Source organism: Gallus gallus, chromosome 10 (assembly GCF_016699485.2).
Source record: "Gallus gallus isolate bGalGal1 chromosome 10, bGalGal1.mat.broiler.GRCg7b, whole genome shotgun sequence".
Classification (NCBI taxonomy): domain Eukaryota; kingdom Metazoa; phylum Chordata; class Aves; order Galliformes; family Phasianidae; genus Gallus; species Gallus gallus.
This window is the reverse complement of record NC_052541.1, coordinates 19,904,380-19,926,952: the sequence shown is the minus strand read 5'-3', so window position 1 is coordinate 19,926,952 and position 22,573 is coordinate 19,904,380. Positions and strand designations below refer to the sequence as shown.

The 22,573-nt window shown below is 59.8% G+C and overlaps 1 protein-coding gene across 3 annotated transcripts in view; it reads right to left on the bottom strand.

Annotated features, from left to right (window-relative positions):
• Positions 1-118: 118 nt before the first annotated feature.
• Positions 119-22,573, bottom strand: part of FRMD5 (FERM domain containing 5) — a 40,621-nt gene continuing 18,166 nt past the window's right edge. For 2 of the 3 annotated variants that reach the window (XM_413944.8, XM_015292198.4), the window contains exons 2-14: positions 9,870-9,974; positions 9,537-9,579; positions 9,256-9,334; positions 8,605-8,702; positions 8,195-8,318; positions 8,021-8,108; positions 6,590-6,678; positions 6,396-6,459; positions 6,168-6,259; positions 5,399-5,473; positions 4,874-4,942; positions 4,678-4,784; positions 119-2,271 (exon numbers count right to left, since the gene is read on the bottom strand). In XM_413944.8, coding sequence (XP_413944.3) covers positions 1,700-2,271; positions 4,678-4,784; positions 4,874-4,942; positions 5,399-5,473; positions 6,168-6,259; positions 6,396-6,459; positions 6,590-6,678; positions 8,021-8,108; positions 8,195-8,318; positions 8,605-8,702; positions 9,256-9,334; positions 9,537-9,579; positions 9,870-9,974 — 1,605 coding nt within the window. In that variant the 3' untranslated portion in view covers positions 119-1,699. The remainder of the gene's footprint in view (positions 2,272-4,677; positions 4,785-4,873; positions 4,943-5,398; positions 5,474-6,167; positions 6,260-6,395; positions 6,460-6,589; positions 6,679-8,020; positions 8,109-8,194; positions 8,319-8,604; positions 8,703-9,255; positions 9,335-9,536; positions 9,580-9,869; positions 9,975-22,573) is intronic. The other variant, XM_004943940.5, reaches the window with a different exon arrangement.

The window sequence follows — 22,573 nt, the reverse complement described above, 5'->3', positions numbered from 1 at the left end:
ACATCTGGGCGTGCGCACCACATCTGGCCGTCACACTGCTGTCACGGTGCTGGTGGCTCCACGGCCCCCGCTCAGCTTTGAGGTGTGTGAGAGCAAACAAATCTCCAACCACGTCAGGTTTGGTTTTGCTTTTGTTGTTTTTTTTTGTTTTTTTTTTCCCATGATATTTAAATATTTATTTCGATTTAAAAATACTTTTCATGGCACCAATGATTTTATGCTCACTAAGATACCGAATATGTAGAAAAAGGTACATTTGGAAGGAAAATGTAGCTTACAGTATTTGGCACATGAAAGGTTAATTCCTAGGTTTTTCTTATGAAAACTAAGAAATTCACATTTTCAGGTATTTCACCACCTGCTGCACCGAGATGCAGCACGCTGTGACTCTGCCTGTGTTCGACAGGAGAACCTATGGATACAACATCCCGGTATAAAGACATAAAACTAACAGGTGCTGGGACACCGGACGGGAACACACAGCATGGACATGACCCATTTCTTGTGGCTTTCGTGGTAAAATGCCGGGTGAGAACGGCAGGGTCCCATGGGGCTGAGGGCATCGCTGTCCTAAAGGAAGCGGATGGAGGAGGCCGAGGTCGGCGGTGCTGCGGGCACCGGGCAGGGGCTACCACGCACTGCATAGACACACTGACTACGGGCTGAGGTAGGAACACTACACTACGAGTGAGCTCGGCTACGTTGCATAAACGGGGTCATGGGGACAGCGCGGCTGCGGCGGCCGTGGGGGGACAGCGGCCACGTGGTGGCACAGCACAGCCGTCCCACTGCGGGGCACTGCGTGGGGCAGCCACGTGGCACCACGTGGGTCACCGCCACGTGGGTCACCGCATGGCAGGCATGTGGCACCATGTGGGTCACCGCACGGCTGCCCTGGGTCACCATGTGGGTCACCCCGTGGCCGCAGCGCAGCACTGCATAGCTGTGGTGTGGCACTGCGCGGCCGTGCCCTGTGCCCGCCCCGGCTCTGCTGGGCACGGCAGCGACGGCCCCAGCGCTGTGAGATCTCTCCCTGAGATGAAGTGGAGCTGCTCGGCCGCTCGCCCCGTGTCCAGTGGCAGCCCCAGCGCGCCCGGACCGGCGTTATTGCTCCTGGGAAGGGCTGTCCCCGCTGCCCGGCTCCACGCGTGCCGTGAGCTGTCGGCGTCTTTTTGCTTAAGGACGGATGGAGGCGATGGCTGTCCGGTGGCTTTCCAGCATGAGCTCTGCTCCCGCAGCGCTGGCCTTTTGTCTTCGGGCAAGTCCTAAAGTTACCGCTCCTCTCCGTCTCCAAAGCAGGAGGGGGGCAGATGGGCTGCAAAGCGTCGGCCGCCCCGTGGAGCCCCTCCGCACCGGCGGAAAGTAAAAAAAAAGCCTGGGGATCCATAACAAAATAGCTTCTCGTTGTTAAAATAGACCTCGAAACAGTCTTCTTTTGTACAAAAGGAGCCGAGCGCGGGGCCGGGGCGCTGCCGGGGTCCCCAGGGGGCGGCACGGGGGGTTCCTGGGTGGCGGTGACACGGGGCCCATCCTGCGCAACGCGGCCCCCGGGAGGACGCTGGCGCAAGGAGGGGTGTTAATAGCAAAATAAATTCCTCTCTTTATTTGGTTCTCCCGCAGCACCCTGCGGGGGGGGGGGGACCCCCGCAGCGCCTCCGCTCTTCTCCCGCGGAACGACGGGCGCTGGGGCCGCGGGGCCTCAGGTGTCAGTGAGCAGAGCCACCACGGCGCGGAGCTTGCAGGCAAACCATCGCCTGAGGGGACAAAAGTATTGGTAATGGAACTGCTCGAACTCGGGGGTCTGGCGGATATCGCGGAAAAAGGCAGTGTCAAGGTCGGACTCGGTAAGGACGATGAGGAGGAGGAGCAAGACAAAGAGGAGTCCCACTGTCACGAGGAGCAAACGGAGGACACTTAAAACAAACTTATTCACCTGTTCCGCCCGCGGCCCGCCGCCACCCGGGCACAGCGCGCGCAGCTCGCGCGGCTCCTCGGGCTCCGTGCCGGGCGTGCCGGCCTCCGACTCCTTCTCCTCCTCGATGCTGCACGGGGCTCCGTTCAGCTGCCGGGACAGCAGCAGCAGCTCCAGGCTGTGCTCGGCCACCGGCGTGGGCAGCACGCTGTCAGCGGGGCTGTAGCTCTCGTCGGCGATGATGGCCACGCGTTCGCTGCTGTCGGCGCGGCCGCCGCGGCCGTGGGGCACGAAGGCATCGCCGTGGGAGGCGGAGCGCACCGGGGTGGAGTGGGCGCTGTCACGGAGCGACTCCAGGCCTGGGGGACGGGGGGGGGTCAGCACGTGGGGCACGGAGCGTCCCCAACCCAAAGCGCCCCCACCGTCCTCTTGGTTCGTTCTGCTACTGCAGCGTATGATACTCTGTTCTGTCCCATTCCATTCTCTTTCGTTTCATGCCATGCTATTCCACTCTTTCATTCCATGCCATTCCACTCTATCCCATACTATTTCATTCCATGCTTTTCCATTCCATTCTACCCCATTCTGTTTCACTCCATTCCACCCTATTCCATACCATCTCATTCCATCCTATCCCATGCCATTCCATCCTATCCCATTCTCTTGCATGCCATGCCATGCTGTCCATTCCTTTCCATTCACCATTCCATTCCATCCAACTTCATTCTATTCTATTCCATTCCATCCTTCTCCATGCCATTATTTTCCACTCCATCCCATCGTAAATCATACGACAGAGCCACATAACAGTTGGGTAGGAGGGGCCCTCACAGCCCCCTGCATGCACAGCTGTGTGCAGCACAGGGCTGCTGCAGCTCCACGCCGGTAGCTGTGTGACCCAGCGCTGCTTTCCAGCAGCAGCACAAATAGCTGTGCACGGCCATGTGCCCAGCCCTGCTCGGGTTACAGCTGAGCCAGAGCTGCCCTTTAGGGGCTGAACCCTGCAGGCAGGCCAAGGGGGGCCCTTTTCCCCCTGTCAGAAAAAAACAACAGAAATGCCCACCTCCCCAAAACCCCCTGTGAAAGTGCAGAACAAGTTGGGTGGCAGCAGCGAGCTGCAGCTCTTGGGGACGGTTCCCCAGGGGGGCTCAGGGCCGCAGCGCTGTGCCATGGGTGCTGCCCACGTGCATTTCTCTGTGCTGTGCCACCTCCTTCTCACAGTGCTGCTGGATGCCTGTGGGGCCGTGGGCACAGCAGGGGCATGGCATACGGCATAGCACAGGACATAGTGCAGGGCTTAGCAGGGAGCTTAGCACGGGGCTGCAGGCACAGTGGGGGGCATAGCGTGGGGCTTAGCACGGGGCTGTGGGCATAACACAGGGCATAGTGTGGGGCTTAGCACGGGGCTGTGGGCATAGCACAGGGCATAGTGTGGAGCTTAGCACAGGGCTGTGGGCATAGCACAGGGCATAGTGTGGAGCTTAGCAGGGCAGCACGGGCACAGGCAGCCACGTTCACACCCTGGCAGCTGCTTCACACGGCCTCAGGGCACTGACAGCCACCCCCCCACCACCCATCCCCACTGGGAGGGCAGTGACAGCTGCCCCCAGGCCACCCGTGCTGCCATCCCCACCTCCATGAGCTGAGAACTGTGGGGAACACGGGGTCCAGCCCCAAGCTGAGGGGTCAGTGGTAATAACATCCCACTGGTGGGGCACCCAGCACTCCCTGCACCCCAACCCCACATCCCTCACCCCCCCGGGGCTGCTGTCACAGGACCCCCCCCCCCCCCCCCAGCCTCACCTGCAGGGTGCCCGCCCGGAGTGTGGGTGCTGGCGCTGGGGCCGGGGGGGGCAGGCAGCAGGGGCAGAGCCCCCACAGCGCGTGCCAGCAGCCGCGGCCCCAACGCCAGCACCCGCACCCGCACCGCGCGGCAGCAGTGGTTGATGAAGCGCAGCTGCACGCTGACCCGGGTGGTGATCTTCACCAGGCACTTCCCCATGGCGGGGGGATGGCGGCACAGGGACAGAGACCCACAGGGACAGTGGCCCACTGGTGGCCCCACTGCTGCTCGGGGCTATTTTGGGCTCCTGCAGTGTCACAGCTACCAGCGAGGTGACAGTGACACGAAGCAGCCGTAGGCACAGTGCCGGGCACAGTGATGGATGGTGTGGGGCTGCGTGCCACCCGATCCTGCAGCAGCACCCAGGGAGGGGGATGGGGCCCTGGCTCTTAGCAGGCCCCAAAACACAGCCCCCAACCAGCCCTGAGCTCCCATGGGCACAGGGGGTCCTCAGGAGGTCCCTTACATGCCCTGGTGTGAGCACTGTGGGGGCTGCACATGGACGGCACCGCAGAGCACCCCAGCAGCACAAAGTTCCAGTAGGACCTCAGTGACCACAAATGCAGGGAAACAAAGGGACGCCCAATGTGAGCACGTGTGCAGCTGTGCTGAGTGCTCAAAGCTGCGGCTGTAGGTGGGATTCGTGGGAAGTCATAGAGCAGGGACCCGGGAGGCACCGCACTGCAGGGCAGGCGCTGCTCAGCCCTGCTCTGACACGTACGCTCATTCCTAGCGGGGCATCACGATGACAGCATTAAGATTCAGGTCCTGTCCACGTCAGCCCCAAAACCCCACTGCCCTGAGCCACAGCTACCGCCACAAAGCTTCAGCCCTTTGCTACCCGCTCCCTGAACAGAGGCAGCAGCATCTGCTTTCTGTATGTCCATATGCACAGATGAGTGTGCCCGCCCCATGCGCGTACCTTCCATGATGGAGATGTGCACAGCCCTCCTGCGGGTGCGCGGCACGCTGCTCAGCCGGGGGCCGTGGGTGATGGAGGGGCAGCTCCTGCTCGGCACCAGCCCGGCCCTGGGGGGAGAGCAGCAGTGAGGGGCCGCCTGCTGGGGCTGCACGGTGCCCCGTATGCCCTGCGGTGCCAGGCTGTGTGATGCCCTTACCGGTGGATCTCTGGTGGCTCCCGCTTGATCTTAGCGCTGGATTCCATCACCTCTTTTGCAACGCGGCCACTGGGGGTAGGAAGAAGAGCACAGGGACAGCAGTGAGCACAGGGACAGCAGCCCTCTGTGCCTGGGGTCCCATCCCCGCACTCTGCCCTGCCCATGGGGTGACATCGCCCCATGGCTCGCACCCAGCAGAGATGTGCAGCGCCTTCTCCAGGGAGCAGAATTTAGGAGCTGCAATGATTCCTTTTATCCTTTGGTCTCAAAAAACCAAATCAAACCATGAGAAGACCCCAGAGTCTCCCCTGTACCCACAAGCACCGTATCTCCAGGGCAGGAGGGAGGAATGGCAGCTAAGGAATGGGGAACTCATGGCAATGGCTTTGCTATGGACGTCCTGCACCAGGAGGACTGGGTGACACCCTGCACCGGCCCCAGCCCCGCTGCCGGAGCACAGCAAGGGAGCACGGAGCACTGCTACTGCTGACGGCTAGCAGTGGCTGTTATCTGCCCCTTATCTACCTGTATCGGAAGCGGCTCCCCTTGAAGAACAGGTTGCTGCTGGACACCGTCCGGACCTGGCTCGACTTCTCCAACCTGCAGGGCAGCGGGCTGTGAGGGCCACATGCACCCATGGGAGCAAGGAAACTCCCAGCACCCGTCCCAGTGAACAAGGCTGGGTAATGTGTGAGCTCTGGCAGCTCCCCACCCCATAGCAGCCCCCCCCCCCCCCCGCCCAACCTCCCCACCTCCAGCACTGCTCCCTGCCCCGGGCAGGAGCAGCCAGCAGCCCCCGCCCCACACACCGGGAGCAGGACCCGGCGCTGACATTATTAATCATAAAAGGATTTGTAAAGCAATATTGCAATTCCATTTCATGTTCACATAATGAGGAGTGAAACCTGCTGATTGCAGCCGCTGATTGCGGAATTCCCAAAGAGGATACATTACACACTTTATCTCGCATCTCACTGATTAGAATAAAACTCATTAGGAAGCACAAAGGCGGGCATTGCCAAGGCAGGCTCTGAGCACCCAGCGCAGCCCCACGCCAAGAGCTGCCACCGCCTGCCCCCCTCCACCCCCACAGCCCTCCCCGGGTGCTGCCCATCATTAAGGCTCTCTCTCTGCTCAATTAATTCTAATGGCATAATTGGGGGTTTGCTGGGCTGGGGGCAGCCCTGGAGCAGCGGGGCAGAAGGGCACAGTGCTGCACTGCCCCACACCGTGGTGAGCCCGGGAGTGACCCACGGGGAGCGCAGAGCAGAGCAGAGCGCATCCCTGCACTCACTTGTAGAAGGCCTGGTTCTCTATGCCACACTTCCAGAGGTGCTTGCAGGCTTCTGGTGTTGGGGCAAAGTAGGTGAGGACAATTTTCTTTTCCTGCAGCAGAAAGAAGTGTGTCGGCCACGGCAGCGGTGCCCGGAGCTGCGGGATGGCGGCAGCACAGAGAGCACAGCCATGGGAGCGCTCCCCCCACGCAGGGGGACGGGGCAGCCCCGAACGGAAACACACCCACCTCCTTCTGACTCACATACAGGTAGAACGTCTTCCCCTCAAACTTCATTTTGGTCACCTCATTCCTGCAGGGACGGGGGGGGGGGGGGGATGTGCTGTTAGAGGCCGCCCAGCCCCACTGGCACTCCTCCCCTCCCCATCGCACTGAGCTGCGGGCAGAGGCTCAGCCAGCACTGCCAGTGCGGGGCCACTCACCACTTGATGAAGTGCACTCTCTTGTTTCCCTGCAGGACAACAAACCCAAAAGGGGTGAAGGCCAGGAATGCTGCATTGCCCGACACGTCCTGCAAGAGAACAGCCGAGTGTCAGAGTGCCCAGCAGCACCCAGGGCGGGCACAGGGCAGCGGGCTGCAGCCGGGATCCCTGCGCTGCTACTGACACCGCGGCACCCTGTGCACGCACCAGCACCACAGCCCCATGTGCTGCCCCAGCATGAAGCACGGCGTGTGATATCGCTCTCATCGATCCCATCAATTCACAAGTGAGCAATAAGCAGTGAAGATGGTTACGTGCCTGACCAAGCCTTTTGCTAATAATTAAACTGCATGATGGCAAAATCCTGTTCAGCGTTTGAGTGGCCAGGCAGCACCGCGGCCATTTACAACCCATAATTAGTGTCATGCACAGAGCCGGGCAGTGCAGTCACTTAATCACAACAACCAGGCTCTGGGGAAGCACTCATTAACTGCGTCGGAGCTCATACAGAGTGCAGAGCTGCGCTGGGCTCAGACAGCACTGCAGGGCAGCTGTGGGACGGGGAGCTGCAGCACAGCTGAGCACAGTGCGGGAGCTGCACGGGGCGTGCGGTGCGTGGCGAGAAGCAGGGAGGGATCCTCGGGATGTGAGCAGAGAACAAGTCGGGTTCACATCAAGATTGGATCACAGTTCATTTCAATCTACCCGGGGTAAACAGGTAAAGAGCCCAAATCCTGCCCCGCACAGAGCAAAGCCACAGGCATGAGGAGTGCCGTGGGCAGGAGCGCCTGGTCCCGCCTCACCTGGGGAGCCCCTGCCCCGCTGCTGGGTGACCCCACCGTGAGCCCCACTGCTGGCTGTCATGGGGCACACACTGCCCAGAATAAGTGCTATCAGTGCACAGCAGTGCAGGAGCCGCTCCCCAGCTATCAGCAGCACCAATGCTCAGCCACGTACCTGCCCAGTGCCAGCACCCAGCCCTGTGCTGCTGGGACCCTGCTCAGCCCAGCTCCGTGCTGGCAGCTCTCCCACTGTGCTGGCAGTGAGTGGATTTACACAGCACAGCTCCTCCTGCTCCGCTCCCCGCATCCCTGTGTGCGGTGGGGCTCTGGGGGAGCACAGCATGGGGTCACTGAGAGTCAACAAAAGCTGCTTCCAGCAGAAAGCTCCATCAGTGCGGGAGTGCAGGCAGGGAGGGGACTGTCCCGGCTATGAGCACAGTGGTGGGGGGGCTGTGGTTGGAACGGGGGATCTCAGAGGTCTTTCCAACCTCAGTGGTTCTGTGGCACTCAGGTGCTGCCGTACACAGCGGCGCTCCCAGCAGCGCAGCGCAGTGCCGGGTGACACAGCCCCACGGACAGCAACGGGAGCTCCTGTGCAGCACGTCAGCCCAGGGGGAGCGGCGCAGTGGGGGCTGCCAGGAGCGCTCACCTTGCAGGGGTGGGGGTCCACGCCATATGTCTCCAGGGTCTGCGCCTTCCTTAGGAAGTTCAGCTCAGAAGTGGCCGGCGTCTGCCCGCTGCGGGAGGGAGAAGGGAGAGGTGGGCTGTGCGCAGGGCAGAGCACGGCACACACGCGGGTCCCGGCGTGGCACTGAGCCTTTACCTGAGCTCTGATTTGTGGATCTCCGCAATCTTCCTCTCCAGCTTCTCCGAGTGCTTGGGAAAGAACTGGAACTTGGAGCTGTAGCCCTCCGGGTGCTTCCCGGGGTCGTAGTCACCAATCTCAGCTGGGGGGGACAGAGGTGGTGAGCCGCCCCGCTGTGGGTTCCCACGGGAGGGCTCCCGGCTCAGCCATTACCCGCACCCCCGCCAGAGCCCCCCGCTGCCCGCCCCGCAGCCCCAGTGCCCCCCGGCAGCCGCAGGGGCTGCAGCCGGCACGGCACAATCACAGCCCTGCAGCACGGCCCCGCGCCGGGTGACGTTTGTATTCGAGGGGCAGCGATCTGTTGTAAGTGAAATAATGTAACCGGGACTCAGAGCGGAAAGCAGATTTATCTTGTCAGGAAGCATTACCTTGAAGGATATAGGCGGCCAGCAGCGCGGCGTCCGAGGTCTTGCAGAGGAGGCGGCCGTGGTAGAGATCTCTTTTGATCTGCAGGAAGACTAAATACCTGCAGACAGCAGACAGCCTGTTGGCCAAGCGCAGCTTGCTTGGCCTGAGCGGGGCTGCCCCGTCTGCACACGTGTGCAATGCACAGCCCAGGTTTGAGGCGCTGCCGGTCCCGGCCCTCAGCTGGGGGCCACATCCCACCCCTGCAGTGCTGAGGCTGAGCGAGGCTGCTGTGCTCACAGCACTGCCCTCTGGGTGCCGGCGCCTTTGAGCCACGTGACCCAAACGCAGGGTCCATTTCTGCACCCACTGTTTCCCCGGATGATCTCTAATAGCCTGTTTTTCAGATCATAAAACATGCGAGGTAACGAAGCAGACCACGAAGGGAACTATCTTGCCAGCAGACCCCGCTGCGCCCACCAGGATGGAGTGCAGTTGGGGGAGAGGCGCTGGGCAGGACGGGGAGGTGGGCGCACGGCGTGCAGCCCTGCTCTGAGCGCGCCGCAGGAGCAGCAGTGGCACAGGCACTGCATGGGGGCTGCGTGCTGGGTGGCAAAAGAGCCCTTTCCACGGGTTGAGCGCAAACCCAAACCTGCAGCCCCCACCCCCCTCACCTGGTGATCTCCTCCTTCAGCGCCGCGGGGTCCGTGGGGTAGAACTTGACACGGAAGCACATGGTGAAGGGCGGCTGGGCTGTGGGAACAGCGACGCTGTCACCAACCTGCCACTAAACCATGGGACACAGCCCCCCCCCCCCCCCTCCCCTGGTCCACACAGGTTGGACACCAGCCCTTGTGCCCCCACGCACTGCAGGGATGGGGCGCACCGAGCTGTGCCACGCACGGCCCTGCAGGGCACTGCTCAGTGTTTTGCTTGTGCCAGGAGCGATGCTTACCCCTCATCTGCTTCACAACCGACTTCGTGAACTCCAGCCAATGCTGAAACGAGAAAGGAAGGGATTGGAGCAGCTCTGTAACAAATGTCTGCGGCCAGGAACACCGATGGGACACTGCTGGAACCAGAAGCCCGTGTAGGGGCAATCCTGTGCCCAGCCCTGCCGGTGGGAGCAGCGCTGGGGGCACTGCACAGACCAGGGTGGGCACACAGTGTGGGCAGGAGGAGCACAGAGCAGCCCAACACCACACACTGCACACAATGCAGCACCAGACGGCAGCCATGCCTCTGCGTGCCCTGCATGGGGCCTCGGTCACACCACAGAGCCGCTCACCCTCTGCTTGTCGGGGTCCACGAAGCGGATGCCAAAGTAGTCCTTCTCCAGCAGGTTCAGGTGGTGGCACAGGAGGTCGAACAGGTACTGCCCCTTGGCATCTCTCTGCAAGACAGGAAGAGTATTGGCAGCGCAGCGGGACTGGGGGAGCTGAGATACCAGGCCAAGGAAGCAGGCAGGGACGCGAAGGCACCAAACCCGTCATGTGAGGCCGGGGATACAGCAGACCCCCATGAGGACACCCTCTGCTCCCCAGCACCGCACCCCCAGGGCCACACAGCCCTCAGATGAGGGCTGATCCATCAGCAGTGGGATTAGCCCAGACAGAGCATAAGGCTGCACGGTGTTGTGCACAACCCCCTCACACTCTGCCGATGTAACTGCTCCAGCATCCTTCAGTCTGATTTATGATCACCCACTATAAGCTCTAGCTCACAGAGCAGACCCCCAGCTGCCGCCCCACACTGTGCCCCACACCGTGCCCCACACCATGGCTGCTGGCCGGGTGCTCCGGGTGTCCCAGGGTCCCATCAGCCAAAGCCTGGAGCAAAGGAAGAGCTCTGCACTCAGCATCACGCTGCCCACAGCGCTGTGACTGCTGGCTGAGAGCGGGGCCAAGGGCTCTCAGAATCACTAAGGCTGGAAAAGACCTCTCAGATCCCCATCGTAACCGCCCCCATCCCACTGTGCCCACTGCCACATCCCCACATCACAGCAGCTGCTCATCCCCCGAGCCTCAGCATGGCACAGCGCCCAGCCTGCAAACCATGCCCTGCATTTTCCTTTATGGTGTTACACACCGCATGGCACTGCACAGCGCAGGATGGAGCAGCAGAGCAGCAATGCCCCCAGCATCACGCCGTGCACACCTCAAGGCCCTTTGTTTGCAGGACTCACTTCTGCCTTTCCCTACCCATGCCCCAAACTGGCCCTAGGGTCTGCAGCACTGACACACAGAGCCACACGGAGCGCGAGGCAGCAGCTCTCCATCCGCCGACAGCGTGAACGCAAACGGCATTACGGGGGGAAATGCTTCCTCTTTGATCTCTCTAACTCGAATTAAACATATTCTAAATTAATCATTATGAGTCTGTCTTTCAGGAAATTATCTGAGCCGTCTTTGCAAATCAGAACTTGAAAGAGCTGTCTGTTGCGTAATAGCAGCTTAAGCATTCGGGTTTGATCTCTGTATGTTCTTACAAAGGAGGGTTTATGCTGGCCCAGCAGCACGGCAGCAGCCAGCTCGGTGCCACCAGTGCCCACACCTGAGCGCCTGTTGCTCCTGCCTTAAACTTCTGGTACATTTAAAGACCCGACGTGCTGCAGGGCTGCTGCAGGATGGTGATGCTGCCACCAGAGCCAGGCAGCTCCTTGTTCCCCAGTGGTGCGCTCTGTCCTTTCCTTCTCAATTCAGAGGAGTTCAGACAACAAACCAAGCATACTCATGCTGTGCAGGGACGCACCCAAAGGCAGCCAGCAGCGCCGTGTGCAGGGGATGCTGCGATGCACAGCTTCCTGCCAGCATCCCACAGAAAACACACAGGACCACCACTCGCCCATAGCACACAAGGAGGGTCTCACATCGCAGTGTTGCCCATCCGCTGTTCACCAGGGTATGAAGGCAGGGGGAGCCAGCTGCTGCTGGGGGTGGCAGCAGTGTTCTGTGGCACGTGGCCCATCGACAGGGGGTCCCCACAGGCACACGGGCTGCTGTCACCCACAGCACACCACAGCTGCACTCAGCAGCTCTTGCTGCAGGAACAGCCCTGGGGCAGTGGGCACAACCCAGCCTGGTGCTCCCAGTGCAGGGCTGAGCCCCTCGGGGCTGGCTGAGAGCCAGCACTGCTCCGGAGAGCACCCGGGGGGTAATGGGAACAGCAGAGCTCCAGAAAGACACGGACCGAAAAGCAGCAAGCATGAAGCCTCAAAACTTTAAGAAGATTAAAGTAACCTTGCCTTCTTCGTTTTTCTAAGCTCCTCAGCCAAAATTAGGGTCACACACAGCTAAAATGAAATGAGTTAATAATAGCAGCTCATCTCCATCGAGCAGCGCTGGCTCCTTCCCCTCCTGCTGCCCAGCTGAGGGCCAGCACTGGAGCCTCACTACAGAATCACAGAGCCACTGAGGCTGGAGAAGACCTCTGAGACCCCCAAGCCCAACCCAACCCATTCCTCCATGCTCCTAACTGTGTCACACAGAGCCACATCCCCACAGCTCAGGGACGGTGACCTCCCGCCCTCCATACAGCCCATGCCGGTGCTTCACCGCCTTTCTGGGGAAGGAACTTTTCCTGGCACCCAACCTGAGCTCCCCCCTTCCTTCTACCAGAGCTGTGTGTGGTGCCCTGCCCTGTGCATCACTGCCCTGCTCCGTGCATCAGTGCATGCCACAGCTTCACTTCATCTAATTACTCCTTCCAGCATCCCAAACGCGTTACACTTCCTCATGTCATAAATCCCACAAAGCTGTATGGCACAGCAACCAGGAAACCGCTCACCCATGTGCTCTGGGACATCACACAGCCACCAACACAGCACAGCTCAGTGAGCACAGCCCCGTGCCCAGCCAACATGGGCACGCTTTGTGTCGGGGGTGCACAGCTCCTTGCACAACCCTACCTTGCCTGCTCCAAGGATGAAGCACCAGATCTGAGGAGCAAATAGCACAGCCTTCCTGCAGCTCCAGGGCCGTCCAGCCCCTGCTCCACCAGCTTAGGGGGAGATTAGTTTTTAAAAGGAAACTGTCAAGAAAGGTCTGTTCTAAAAAGTGAAGTTGGAGCTTAAATCTCTTTGGCGGCAGCAGCTGAGCCAGGAGAGATCAAAGAGCCACAGCTCCGCTGCAGCACGAGGGGATTTTCGCTGGCAATTTGATGGCAATATGTGCTTTAAGTGCTTCATTTTCAACATCCGGCATTGTGCTGCGTGGGGCCGGGATTTACTGTCCCTCAGATGGAGTCGGCGTTCAGCCTGCAGGCAGGGGGAGGGCGCACAGAGTAACCGGCACCTCATCAGAGCTGCAGCACGGGGAGAAAGTGGGCAGAAATGGGCACGAGCGCCCCATAAGCTGCGAGCATCATTGCAGCAGGCAGCCACCAGCACAGCAACTCCCAAACAGCAGCCCCAGACCCCCCCGTGAGGCAGGGGCTGCTGTCACTGCAGGGCAGCCCAGCTGCACTTGCAGAGTGTGCGCCTTGCTCTGAATCCGCTGTCTGCAATCCTTCCTCCCACCTCATGTGGGCAGTTCTGTCCCCGGGACTTACCATGGGAGTTTGCTGCAGTTGGTAACACCATGGAGAAGTAAAGTGTAACGCTATAATGTGATGGAAAGCGCAGTGATAATAGCAGGGTGGCAAAGTGATTGGCTGCAGCAAATGAGGACAAGCCCAAATGTAACAGCCACAGACATGAAGGAAAGAAGCTGCTTACCTTCAGAAAGCCTCAGCTAGGCAGGGATCTCCAGGGAGGTACCCTCACCTCCACCGCCAACCCTTAAATGAGGGCTGGGAAGGGGTGGATCCTGGCTCCAGCCCTTCCTGTCACTCAGCTGCATTGCACGCACCTGAGCTCCCCTGGGCTGGCCCTGCCCTCCCACCAGGTGCTCCATCACTGCTGCAGGCTGTGACTTAGCATTTCTGCTACAGAAAGTTACCAATAAAGTGACTTCTGTGGCTGTAAATGCCAGCTGCTGGATTCCCCAATTAACTCACAGCTGGGAGCAGGGTAGTGCTATAGGAGCAGGGCTGTGCCATAGGGGCAAGCAGTGCTATAGGGCAGGGCAGTGCTATGGGCACAGGGCAGTGCTGTGGGGGCAGGGCAGTGCTGGGCTGTGCTCAGTGCAGCTGCAGTGGCCCCCACTGTGCCCCCCCCCCCCCCCCCCCCCCCCCCACCAGGGCCATCTGCTGCTGTTTCTCACAGCAAAACATTCATCAGTGAGTCACAATTAGGGATGAGCATGACGAGGGTTTCTACCAGAATGGGGAATTTAACACCATTCAAATATTTATCGTGGCTTACACGCAGGGGAATTTTCCTCCCCTAAGCAGCCATGTGGGGTGCCAGGCTGCCCGCCGCCCTGCAGGAGGTGGGGGTTTGTTCTGCAGCCACCCAATGCCCAACTGCAGTGGAGGAGCGCAGATGTGGCACAGCGCAGGGATGCTCAGCTCCAGGCCCCCCATGGCACAGCCTGGCCGTGCCCACCTCACAGCATCTGGGTCTGGGGACAAGGAAACCAGACTGCGTTCTGCAAAGCCCCATTTGTTCTCCAGCCCTGAGTGCAGCCCTGGAGCAATGCACACACGGGGACCCGGTGACACACAACCTGTCCCCTTGCACTGCGCTGCCCGATGCCGCTGTGCGACTTCCAGGAATTAAATTCAGAACTTATAAGTCTGTAATTTAGAAGCACTGAAAACCTCTCTCCATAAAAGCAAATTGCCTTCTCCCATCGTTCGAGCTCATGTTTTCATTCATGTGGGCTTGGAGCGGCTCCATGTTTGCTCTTGTTTAAGTTGGCACTCCTTTTCCATGGGCGCACGGAGCGCTGCTGGTGCAGCGGATGGCGGTGCGTGCGAGGAGCACACTCACAGCAGCCAGCTGATGATCAGGACTGCTCTGTCAGGAAGCAAGCCCTGCTTGCAGCACACGGGACAAACCCACGGACAGCTGCATCGCCGCAGCTCCCACCTCAAGGGAGCAGCAGCTGAATCTCAGAGCCCCCTCACAGACACCCTGGGGTCTCGAGGCACGATGAGACGCCGAGTGCTCGGTGCTGGGCATGGACTCCTGCTCCGGTGCAGAGCTGCTCCACCAAACCAGCCCCAGTGCTGCGGCCACGGGCTGCAGATTGCTGCAGGACCCCACTGCCGAGCGGTGCTCTTTGCAGCCAACAGCACCGCACACATCGCTGCTGGAGGGCAGGAACAGTGAGAAAAGAGAGCGACCAAAGCCAGGGGCTGCGTGTGCTGCTCAGCTCCAGGAAAGCACCTTTGGTTTTCCTGGCAACAGCCCTGAGGAGAAGCTCTCTTTCCTTCCAGCAGCTGAATGCAGCAAAACGCTCGCAGGAGGGAAGAAAGAAACGTGTAAATGGGTCATAAATATTTACAGGCCATGAAAGCGAAGCGAGGCGCGGGCGGGAGCAGCGGCTGCAGCACTGGCACAGCCCAGCACCTCCTGCTGCCCCGGGCCAAGCATGGCTCAGACACAGCTGGGCGCACTGCTGTGACCCACACAGCCCCACAGCGGCTCACAGCACTCGGCCGTGGCATGGCAGGAACACAGCTCGCTGGGGGGTATGAGGTGAGCGTACCTGGGCTCCTTTGGGGGTGCAATCAGGGACTGACATGAGAATGGGCTCTGATTTACTGAGCCCCGGGAGATCTCTGCCCTCAGAGACGCCGCGCTGCTCCTGGGCATCAAGGAAGGTGGCATTTTTATAACCATGGTATCACTTCACTGCAGGACTGTTAATCCTCCCCAGAGGTGATTTCCCAGGGAAACGGAGGAGGGCAATTTAAGACATAAACCATCCACACTAATCTAGGGCAGGCAGCGAAAACTTCCATAAATCCAACACCGCTGTTGGCAGGAGGCACGATACGGACACGAGCAACGCGTGATGCAAATCTTCCTGATGACAGTGTTATTTTACCCCTAACACTGTGAGATCAATTTCAGCTGGTGTGCTGGGCACCGCGCAAGGAGAACCGTGTGTCAGCTCCCTCCGCCTGCCCTGGTCCTGCAGCCCTCTGCCCTCAGCACGATGCTCACCGTGATTAGCACCACTGCACCCAGACCCGGCTCTCCTGCTCCTGCTTAGTGCCCATGCAGGCATTAAGTGCTGGCCTCTCCATCTGGCCAAAGCCAGGCACAGTGCTGCTGGCATATACCTGGTGTGCAGAGCACTGGGCTCTGGGTGCCAAATGCATCACATGGGCCACACATTGGGCATGGAGGAGCCACAGGGACGCACATTGCCCTTGGTTTGTCCCCATCCTGCACAGCCCCACGCAGCTCAGGGTCAGTTTGGAGCACCGCTGGTGTTGTGCTTGACAAAGCAGGAGAAGATTCTATGATTCCACGGTTCCGTGGTTCTATGGACCCACAGCACGGGCAGTGCTGGCAGGGCACGGCGAGGGGCGGCACTGGGGCCAGGCAGTGCTTTCCTTAAGGGAAAGCTCAAAAAAGATCTCACTCCTTCCAGGCAGCAGTCACATGCCAACGTCACATATGACCTTTTCAGATTAACCTAAGAGGGCAAAAAGCATTTTCTTAGGAGCGTGATGTGGGGAATGGTGATGTGGGCCGACATCTCCCCGACAGCGCCTGCGGGACGCGTTGCAGCGCTGTGCGGCACAGCACACATCGGGGGCTGCAGCCCTCGGGAGGGGGCACTGCTGAGGTCCCCTCCTGGGCGCTGCCCCGCACCGCAAACCCACCGGGATCCTGCCGGGAGCGGAGCGCAGACACAGCGGCACAGCCCCGCACCTGGCAGGCTCTGGGTTGGCACCTTGGGAGCGACGTTCCGTGGGACACTGCTGGAGAACTGGAATGAAAACCACATCTCCTGCATTTTCCGGCCTGGGGAGGGCAGCACGGCCCCAGGGTCGCCCCTTCTGCTGCAATGGGGTCGCACAACAGAAGAGCGCACGGAACGCGGCAGAAGCGCCATCCCATCCCCCAGCGCATATAATCCGTGCTGCCGGCGTCGCAGGCACTCTATTTCTTTCATCCCTATCTACAGTAATCTAATTCCACGCGTACCGCGGGCACCACGACGCCGAACGCCGGGTGTGTGGGCTCAGACGGCGGCTGCGGAGGGGACGGAGCCGACTCGGCACAGCGGGACCGGTGCGCGCTGCTGCGCTGCCTTCACGCAGTGCACTTGTTTACTTTCCATATCAAAAAGCGACGGAATAAAGGATCCTCAGCTCCAATCGACAACAAAACGTTTAACAAAGCGTTGCGTTTAGAGATGAGAGACAGCAGCGGGGCGGGCTGACATTTAGAGGAGTGCTCGTGCTGCATTTGCACAAAAGAGGAGCAGCAGCGGCACAGCAGAGCGGCAGCGCTGAGCGCTGGGCTGGGGGGGCCTCGGGCTGCTGTCAGCCGAGGGCACGGCTCGGGATGAGGGGAGGCACGAGTGTGGGATAGAGCCCAGCGTGGAAAGGGAGGGCACAGCACACTGCAGAGCTGCACCCCGCGCTGGGCAGCCGCAGAGCTGCGGTGGGAAAGGGGCGCGGAGGCGGCGGGCACGGCCACGTCCCAGGCGTCTGCCCGCTGCCAGCAACAGGGAGAGGTGCACGGGGACCCGGCTGCCAGCTGCCGCTGTGACATGTCTGCACAACCTGCAGCCACTGCAGTTCCGACAGCTTAAAGGCCGCACTCTCCCATCTTATGGTGCATCCAGCAGTAGCACAGCCCTGCCTCGAAGCCACGGAGACGTGGCCAGTGTGCACACTCAGCGCCAAGGCCACAGCCAGCAGTGTGCACACGTGCCCTGGCACAGCGGTGCCACTGAGACACGTGGCTCCATGCAGCCCCACGGCAGCACCGTGCCCAGATGGGAGCAGTGGAGTGCTGCTGTCCCACCTCAGCTCGGTCCCACCCTGCACAGCCCCACGTGCCATGCAGCACAAACCCCACAGCCCCGCTCCTGGACCAGATGCTGCAGGAGCTGCACCACAGCCACGCACAGCAGGTGAGCATCGCACGGCTTAACAGAAGGAGACTTCCAATGGAGGGCCTGATTGAAGCTGACATGAACTGAATGGCTCAGCACCAAGTGCTGCACTACTCTGCTTGCAACAGCCCCGTGGTAAATCCACAGCTCTGCTCTGCTCCTCTGCACCGTGCGGCAGCTCCCTGCGCCCACCAGGATACACCTCCCCGGGGTCAGGCTCGGCAGGAGCACTGCCATTGGGCACAGCCCAGGTGAGTTCCCCTGGAACGGCCCCACACAGCAGCGCCTGAGCCCCCCGGTACCTCAGTTGTGGAGCCGTGCCAACCCACAGTGGGGGAACCGCTGTCATCTCAGCCCCTTCAGCAGTGTGAGATGAAGGAGACGGAGCTGCCGCTCTCTGCGTGGGCTCCTGAGGTTATATTAAAGCACAGACCCGGGAGTAGAAACAAAAATAGTGACAGAAACAAAGCTCTGTGCCCACAGCGTCAGATGCAATCACATCCAGGCTGAGGAGTGTCCCTGGGGTCCCAAATCCTGCTCTGGGGGCCGAGTGCTGCCCTCCACAGTGCCCTGGGAAAGGAGAGCCCTTCTCCTTTCAGCTGCAAACAGCTGCTCATGGGGAGAAATAAAGATCCTCCAATAAATCAGGCACACAGGAGCTCCAGTAGCCTTCGACCTTGCAGAGTTGTGGGATGCTGTTATTTGGGAACTGATTCTCTGCCCCGCAAAAGCTCACTGCACGGAGGTCACTCCGGTGCTCTGCAGCCCTGGTGCACACCGGGGTCCCATCTCCATGGCAATGAACTGAGGCTGGGGGCCTCACAGCACTCCTTGCAGTACAGGAGGGCTCCCTAAAGGTTCCACCTCCATGCACTCCTATGGAAACATTCACTTGAAGTATTACTGGAATATAAATTAATCTGATTTGCTCCACAACAAACAACTGCATGAATAACGAGCGGCGCGGTGCATTCCAGAGCCCCTGCAATTATGAGCAAACCTGCAATTAGGTACTGCTGTTTGCATGCAAAGCGTGAGGTTCAAACCGTTAATTTGAATGGAGGTCTCAATGAAATGGGCTTTGAGAAGGTCTGTAATGCAGTAAAACACCTGGACTCAGAGATTAGTTGTCTTCTCAAACACAGCAGTGAAAGGAAGCACGATGAAACCATTCCTCACCGCAGGTGCTGCTGGGTCTGCCTTGGGAAGAGCGCCGAGCCCAGTGCTTGGAACGGGGCATCAATTGCCTTCCCTTCCTCCTGCAGCGCTCTGCTGGCTGGCAGCAAGCAGACGGCTATGGGCAGCACAGAGCTCTGCACCGACATGGGCTAAAGGGCCGGGAGCAGCCCCAGCACCCCCAGCAGCCTAAGCAAGCCATGCAACCCCAGCACCCTGAGCAGCCCTGGCACCCCATGCAGCCCCAGCGCCCCATGCATCTCCCTGAGCCACAATGCTGCGTAACACTGGGTCTCAGAGGCAGCAGCATGCACTGAGGGGTGAAAGCACTCAGAGCCAAATGAAGGCTCCATCCCCACGTGTAGGAGCACCCCAGGCTGCCACTGCCCTCCTGGCTGTGCAGAAGAATCCGGTCACGAAGCCATCTCCAAAGGAGCCCGCTGCTCACTTTACATGCCTGCAGCTCCCGGGCACAGCCCTGCTCCGGGCACCCCGCGCAGCCCCAATCAGTCACATTAACGAGGCCCTGCAGCCCGCATCAGCCATATTTACCTCCTTAATTAAAGATGGCAGCAATAAACATGAAATACGGACAAAGAAGATTTTAATAAATGCCGCCTCCGGGAGCTGCCGTATCCCCAGGAGCCGAGCGGGAAGCACTGCCTATCACAGGTTGCATAGCTATGAAATTAAAACAATATATCGCCCCATAAAAGTGATATTAAACATAATTATCCTGAGTCAGGCTGGGGTGGGCTGAGCGCACCGTGGGGCAGCAGCGCTCACAGCTGTTCCTGCACTGAGCCCATTCGGAGCTGAGCTGATGGGGCACAGTGTGGGGCACCGTGCTGGGTCCGGCCCCATGGAGCTGCACAGGGGGGCAGGTCTGGAGCACACTGCATCCCCTCCTGCACACGGCTGTTCCCCAGATGTTCCTCATCCCGGTCACAGAATTCAAGGTGACCAAATGTGAAATAATGATCAGTGCCTAATTAGCTTCTTGCTGCCCTGCGGAGCTGCAGGGCAAGGACCCGGCTCGCTGCTCTGTGCTGGATGATGGAGTTCAAACCTTTGTGTTCAGGAGGAGTGAGCTCTCAGCTGATTCGGGGTTAGGATTTACATCATGGTTTTGTGGGGACGGGGACTGTCTGTCCCTTCAGGTCTGTACTGTTCCCCTTACAGCCAGAAACCCACCTCATAGAGCCATGGAAAGGCTCAGGGACCGTGAGTGGTAATTCCACAAAGGGAAGCTCCAAAAGCCCAAAGGGAAGCAGCACTTTGCCCCAAACCAACCCAACATCAGCATCCTTCCAGGTGAGCTCTGCCCACAGGGAAACAAAGGCAGCACCGATCCCACTGCTGGGGGACCAATGCAACCATGCTGCAGAGGGATGAACCCTGTTGGATCCATTTCATTTTCTTACGATGGGCTTAAAAAATCAGTCAATAAGGGTAACAGCATTGACTTAATATCTGTATACTCCTGTGAGACATCTAACCTGGCACTGCACAGCATTTTGACTAAAAACTAGGAGGGTACAAACCCAACGCAACACACGTGGATTGCATTCCCAATGGGGCCCTCCAGAAATGGGTCTGACCCCGATGCCCATCTCCAGGCCCTGCACTGCCACGAGGTCTGCAGGCACAGAGCAGCACCCGGTGCGCTGCCAGCCCTGCCGGGTAGACTGAACCCACATGGAAAGGAAGCATTTCTTCCTGCCAGATGAGTGCCTGCAGCTGGGGGCACCAAGTGCTGCCGCCGGGGGGCAGAAGGGGAGGCAGTGGGGACGGGGGCGCTGGGGGGTGTCACCAGGAGGGCTGACGGCAGGGAGCTGCCAAGGGCTTTTCCCCGCCAGGACTGCAACACGCAGGATAAAATCCAGCAGGACTGAAGCACATCACTGTTTATTTCTGCTAAAAGCGATTTGTTAAAGCTTGTGGAGCACGGTTTGGAGGACGTTCTTTGGGGCCAGGGTTAGAACAATTTTGGCACCAGCAGAGGAAGCCCAGCCCACGTCTGACAGCATGGAGACGGGAAAATCTTCATGTGGGACCTCAGACCCGCAGTACTGCACAACCCCAGCTCCTGCTCCCCAGTCACACGCACTGTGACTCAGCAGCCAACACCGTCCTGCAGGAGCAGCGCTGCTCCACAGCTCCCAGAGCTCCCAGCAGCTCCCACACAGCAGCGCGGTGCGGTGCGGTGCAGAGGGCGCAGGCAGGGTGCACAGGGCAGTGCTGCTGCTGGGAGCTGAGTGCTGCAGCGCTCTGTGCCCCTGCCAGCACACAGACACAGCGCTGCGCCCCGGCAGCTGAGGCGACAATATCTGCTGATTATTTACACGCGGTGTAGCATATGGCCCCCAGCAATAACGGCACACTGAGCAGTCTGTTAAGGCTGTTCTGCTCCGTCCTCAGCAGCCCTCTGCACCCAGCAGCAGCGCAGATTGCTATTCATCACCTTCCCTGCTCTGCTCCACGGCGGGAGCCCATCCAACAGGGATGCTGAAAACCATTGGTCCGCGATGGACCCACATTACAGCTACCAGTGACACCCCTCGTTATTTCATTATGACTGATATTTAATGCTTCTGCATAACGCTGCACGTGGCTGTGGGCACACCAATGTTCTCTGCCTGCTGCCAGAGCCCTGCTTGCTGCACCGCTCTTCCCCCCCTTTAGAAGACGAAAATAAAGCACAAAATGGAGTTTTCATATGCAAATGGTACCATCTGTGTGGGTTAAGGGGCTGCACCTTCCAAGCAGCACGAGGCGCAGAAGGCCACTGATGTGCATGCAGGGGCCGGGCAGCACGCATCGCATTGCTTTGCATCACAGTGCACTGCACTGCATCCTATTGCATCACACTGCACCACTTCACATTGCACCACATCACACGACGTTGCACTGCGTCACACTGCACCCCATGGCACTGCACGGCACCCCACGGCATCACACTGCACCCCACGGCCTTGCAGCACACGCAGCAGGAGTGCTCTGCCCTCACAGCCTGTCTGTGTGGTTTTAAGGCAGAGAAAGGACATCTCTGACAGCAGACGTGCCATCAGCTGTCCCTGTGCAGCCACGGGGATGGGCAGCCAGCTGTGTGCGGGTGGAGGAGCAGAGCACCTCGCAGCTACACGTGGCACATCTGAGCCACACCCGCTCAGCACAGCTGGGCACCGCAGGCAGCCGAGTCCCAAAAAGCAGAGAAAGGCCGCCCCAATTCACAGCAGCACAAAAAGCACAGAGGGAAGGACTTGGAATCAAGCATTTCCATCTGCTCCTTAGGCCACGTGCAATTAATCACTGTCCCTCCATTCTCTCTGCCCAGAATGCGCCACAATCCGTCCCGTCCCCTTCCCCCGCGGCACCGCCTCGTGCTGCACCCTGTGCTGGGGCCGGGGGCTGCCCTCCTCCTCCTCCTCCTGCTTACACCACCGCCTCATGAATTAGCAATATGCCTCAGCACACAGCGTCCCTGCACCGCTGTGCTGACGGAGCACCCCGTCACAGCCCGGCGTCTGGATGAGCCTTCAAGATAATTTTGGTGCCTTCTGCTGAAGTGCTGATGTCCTTTGTCACATAAGGTGACCTCGCACAGGGTCTGTAAAGGCGCCGATGGAAAGGGATGGATGCACGCGGAGCGGCATGCATGGGCAGCACAGCCCTGTGGGGCCGGCAGGGATGGGAGCTGGGGGCCAACGGGAATGGATTTGGGGTGAAGACCAGGACCAAAGGGCTCACTGCAACCTAGAGGACATGGGGGACATGTGCAGCTCACCCACCCCAGCAGCACTCACTGCAGCAGCAGCCGGTGCCACGGCCCAGTGGGCAACGCAACACA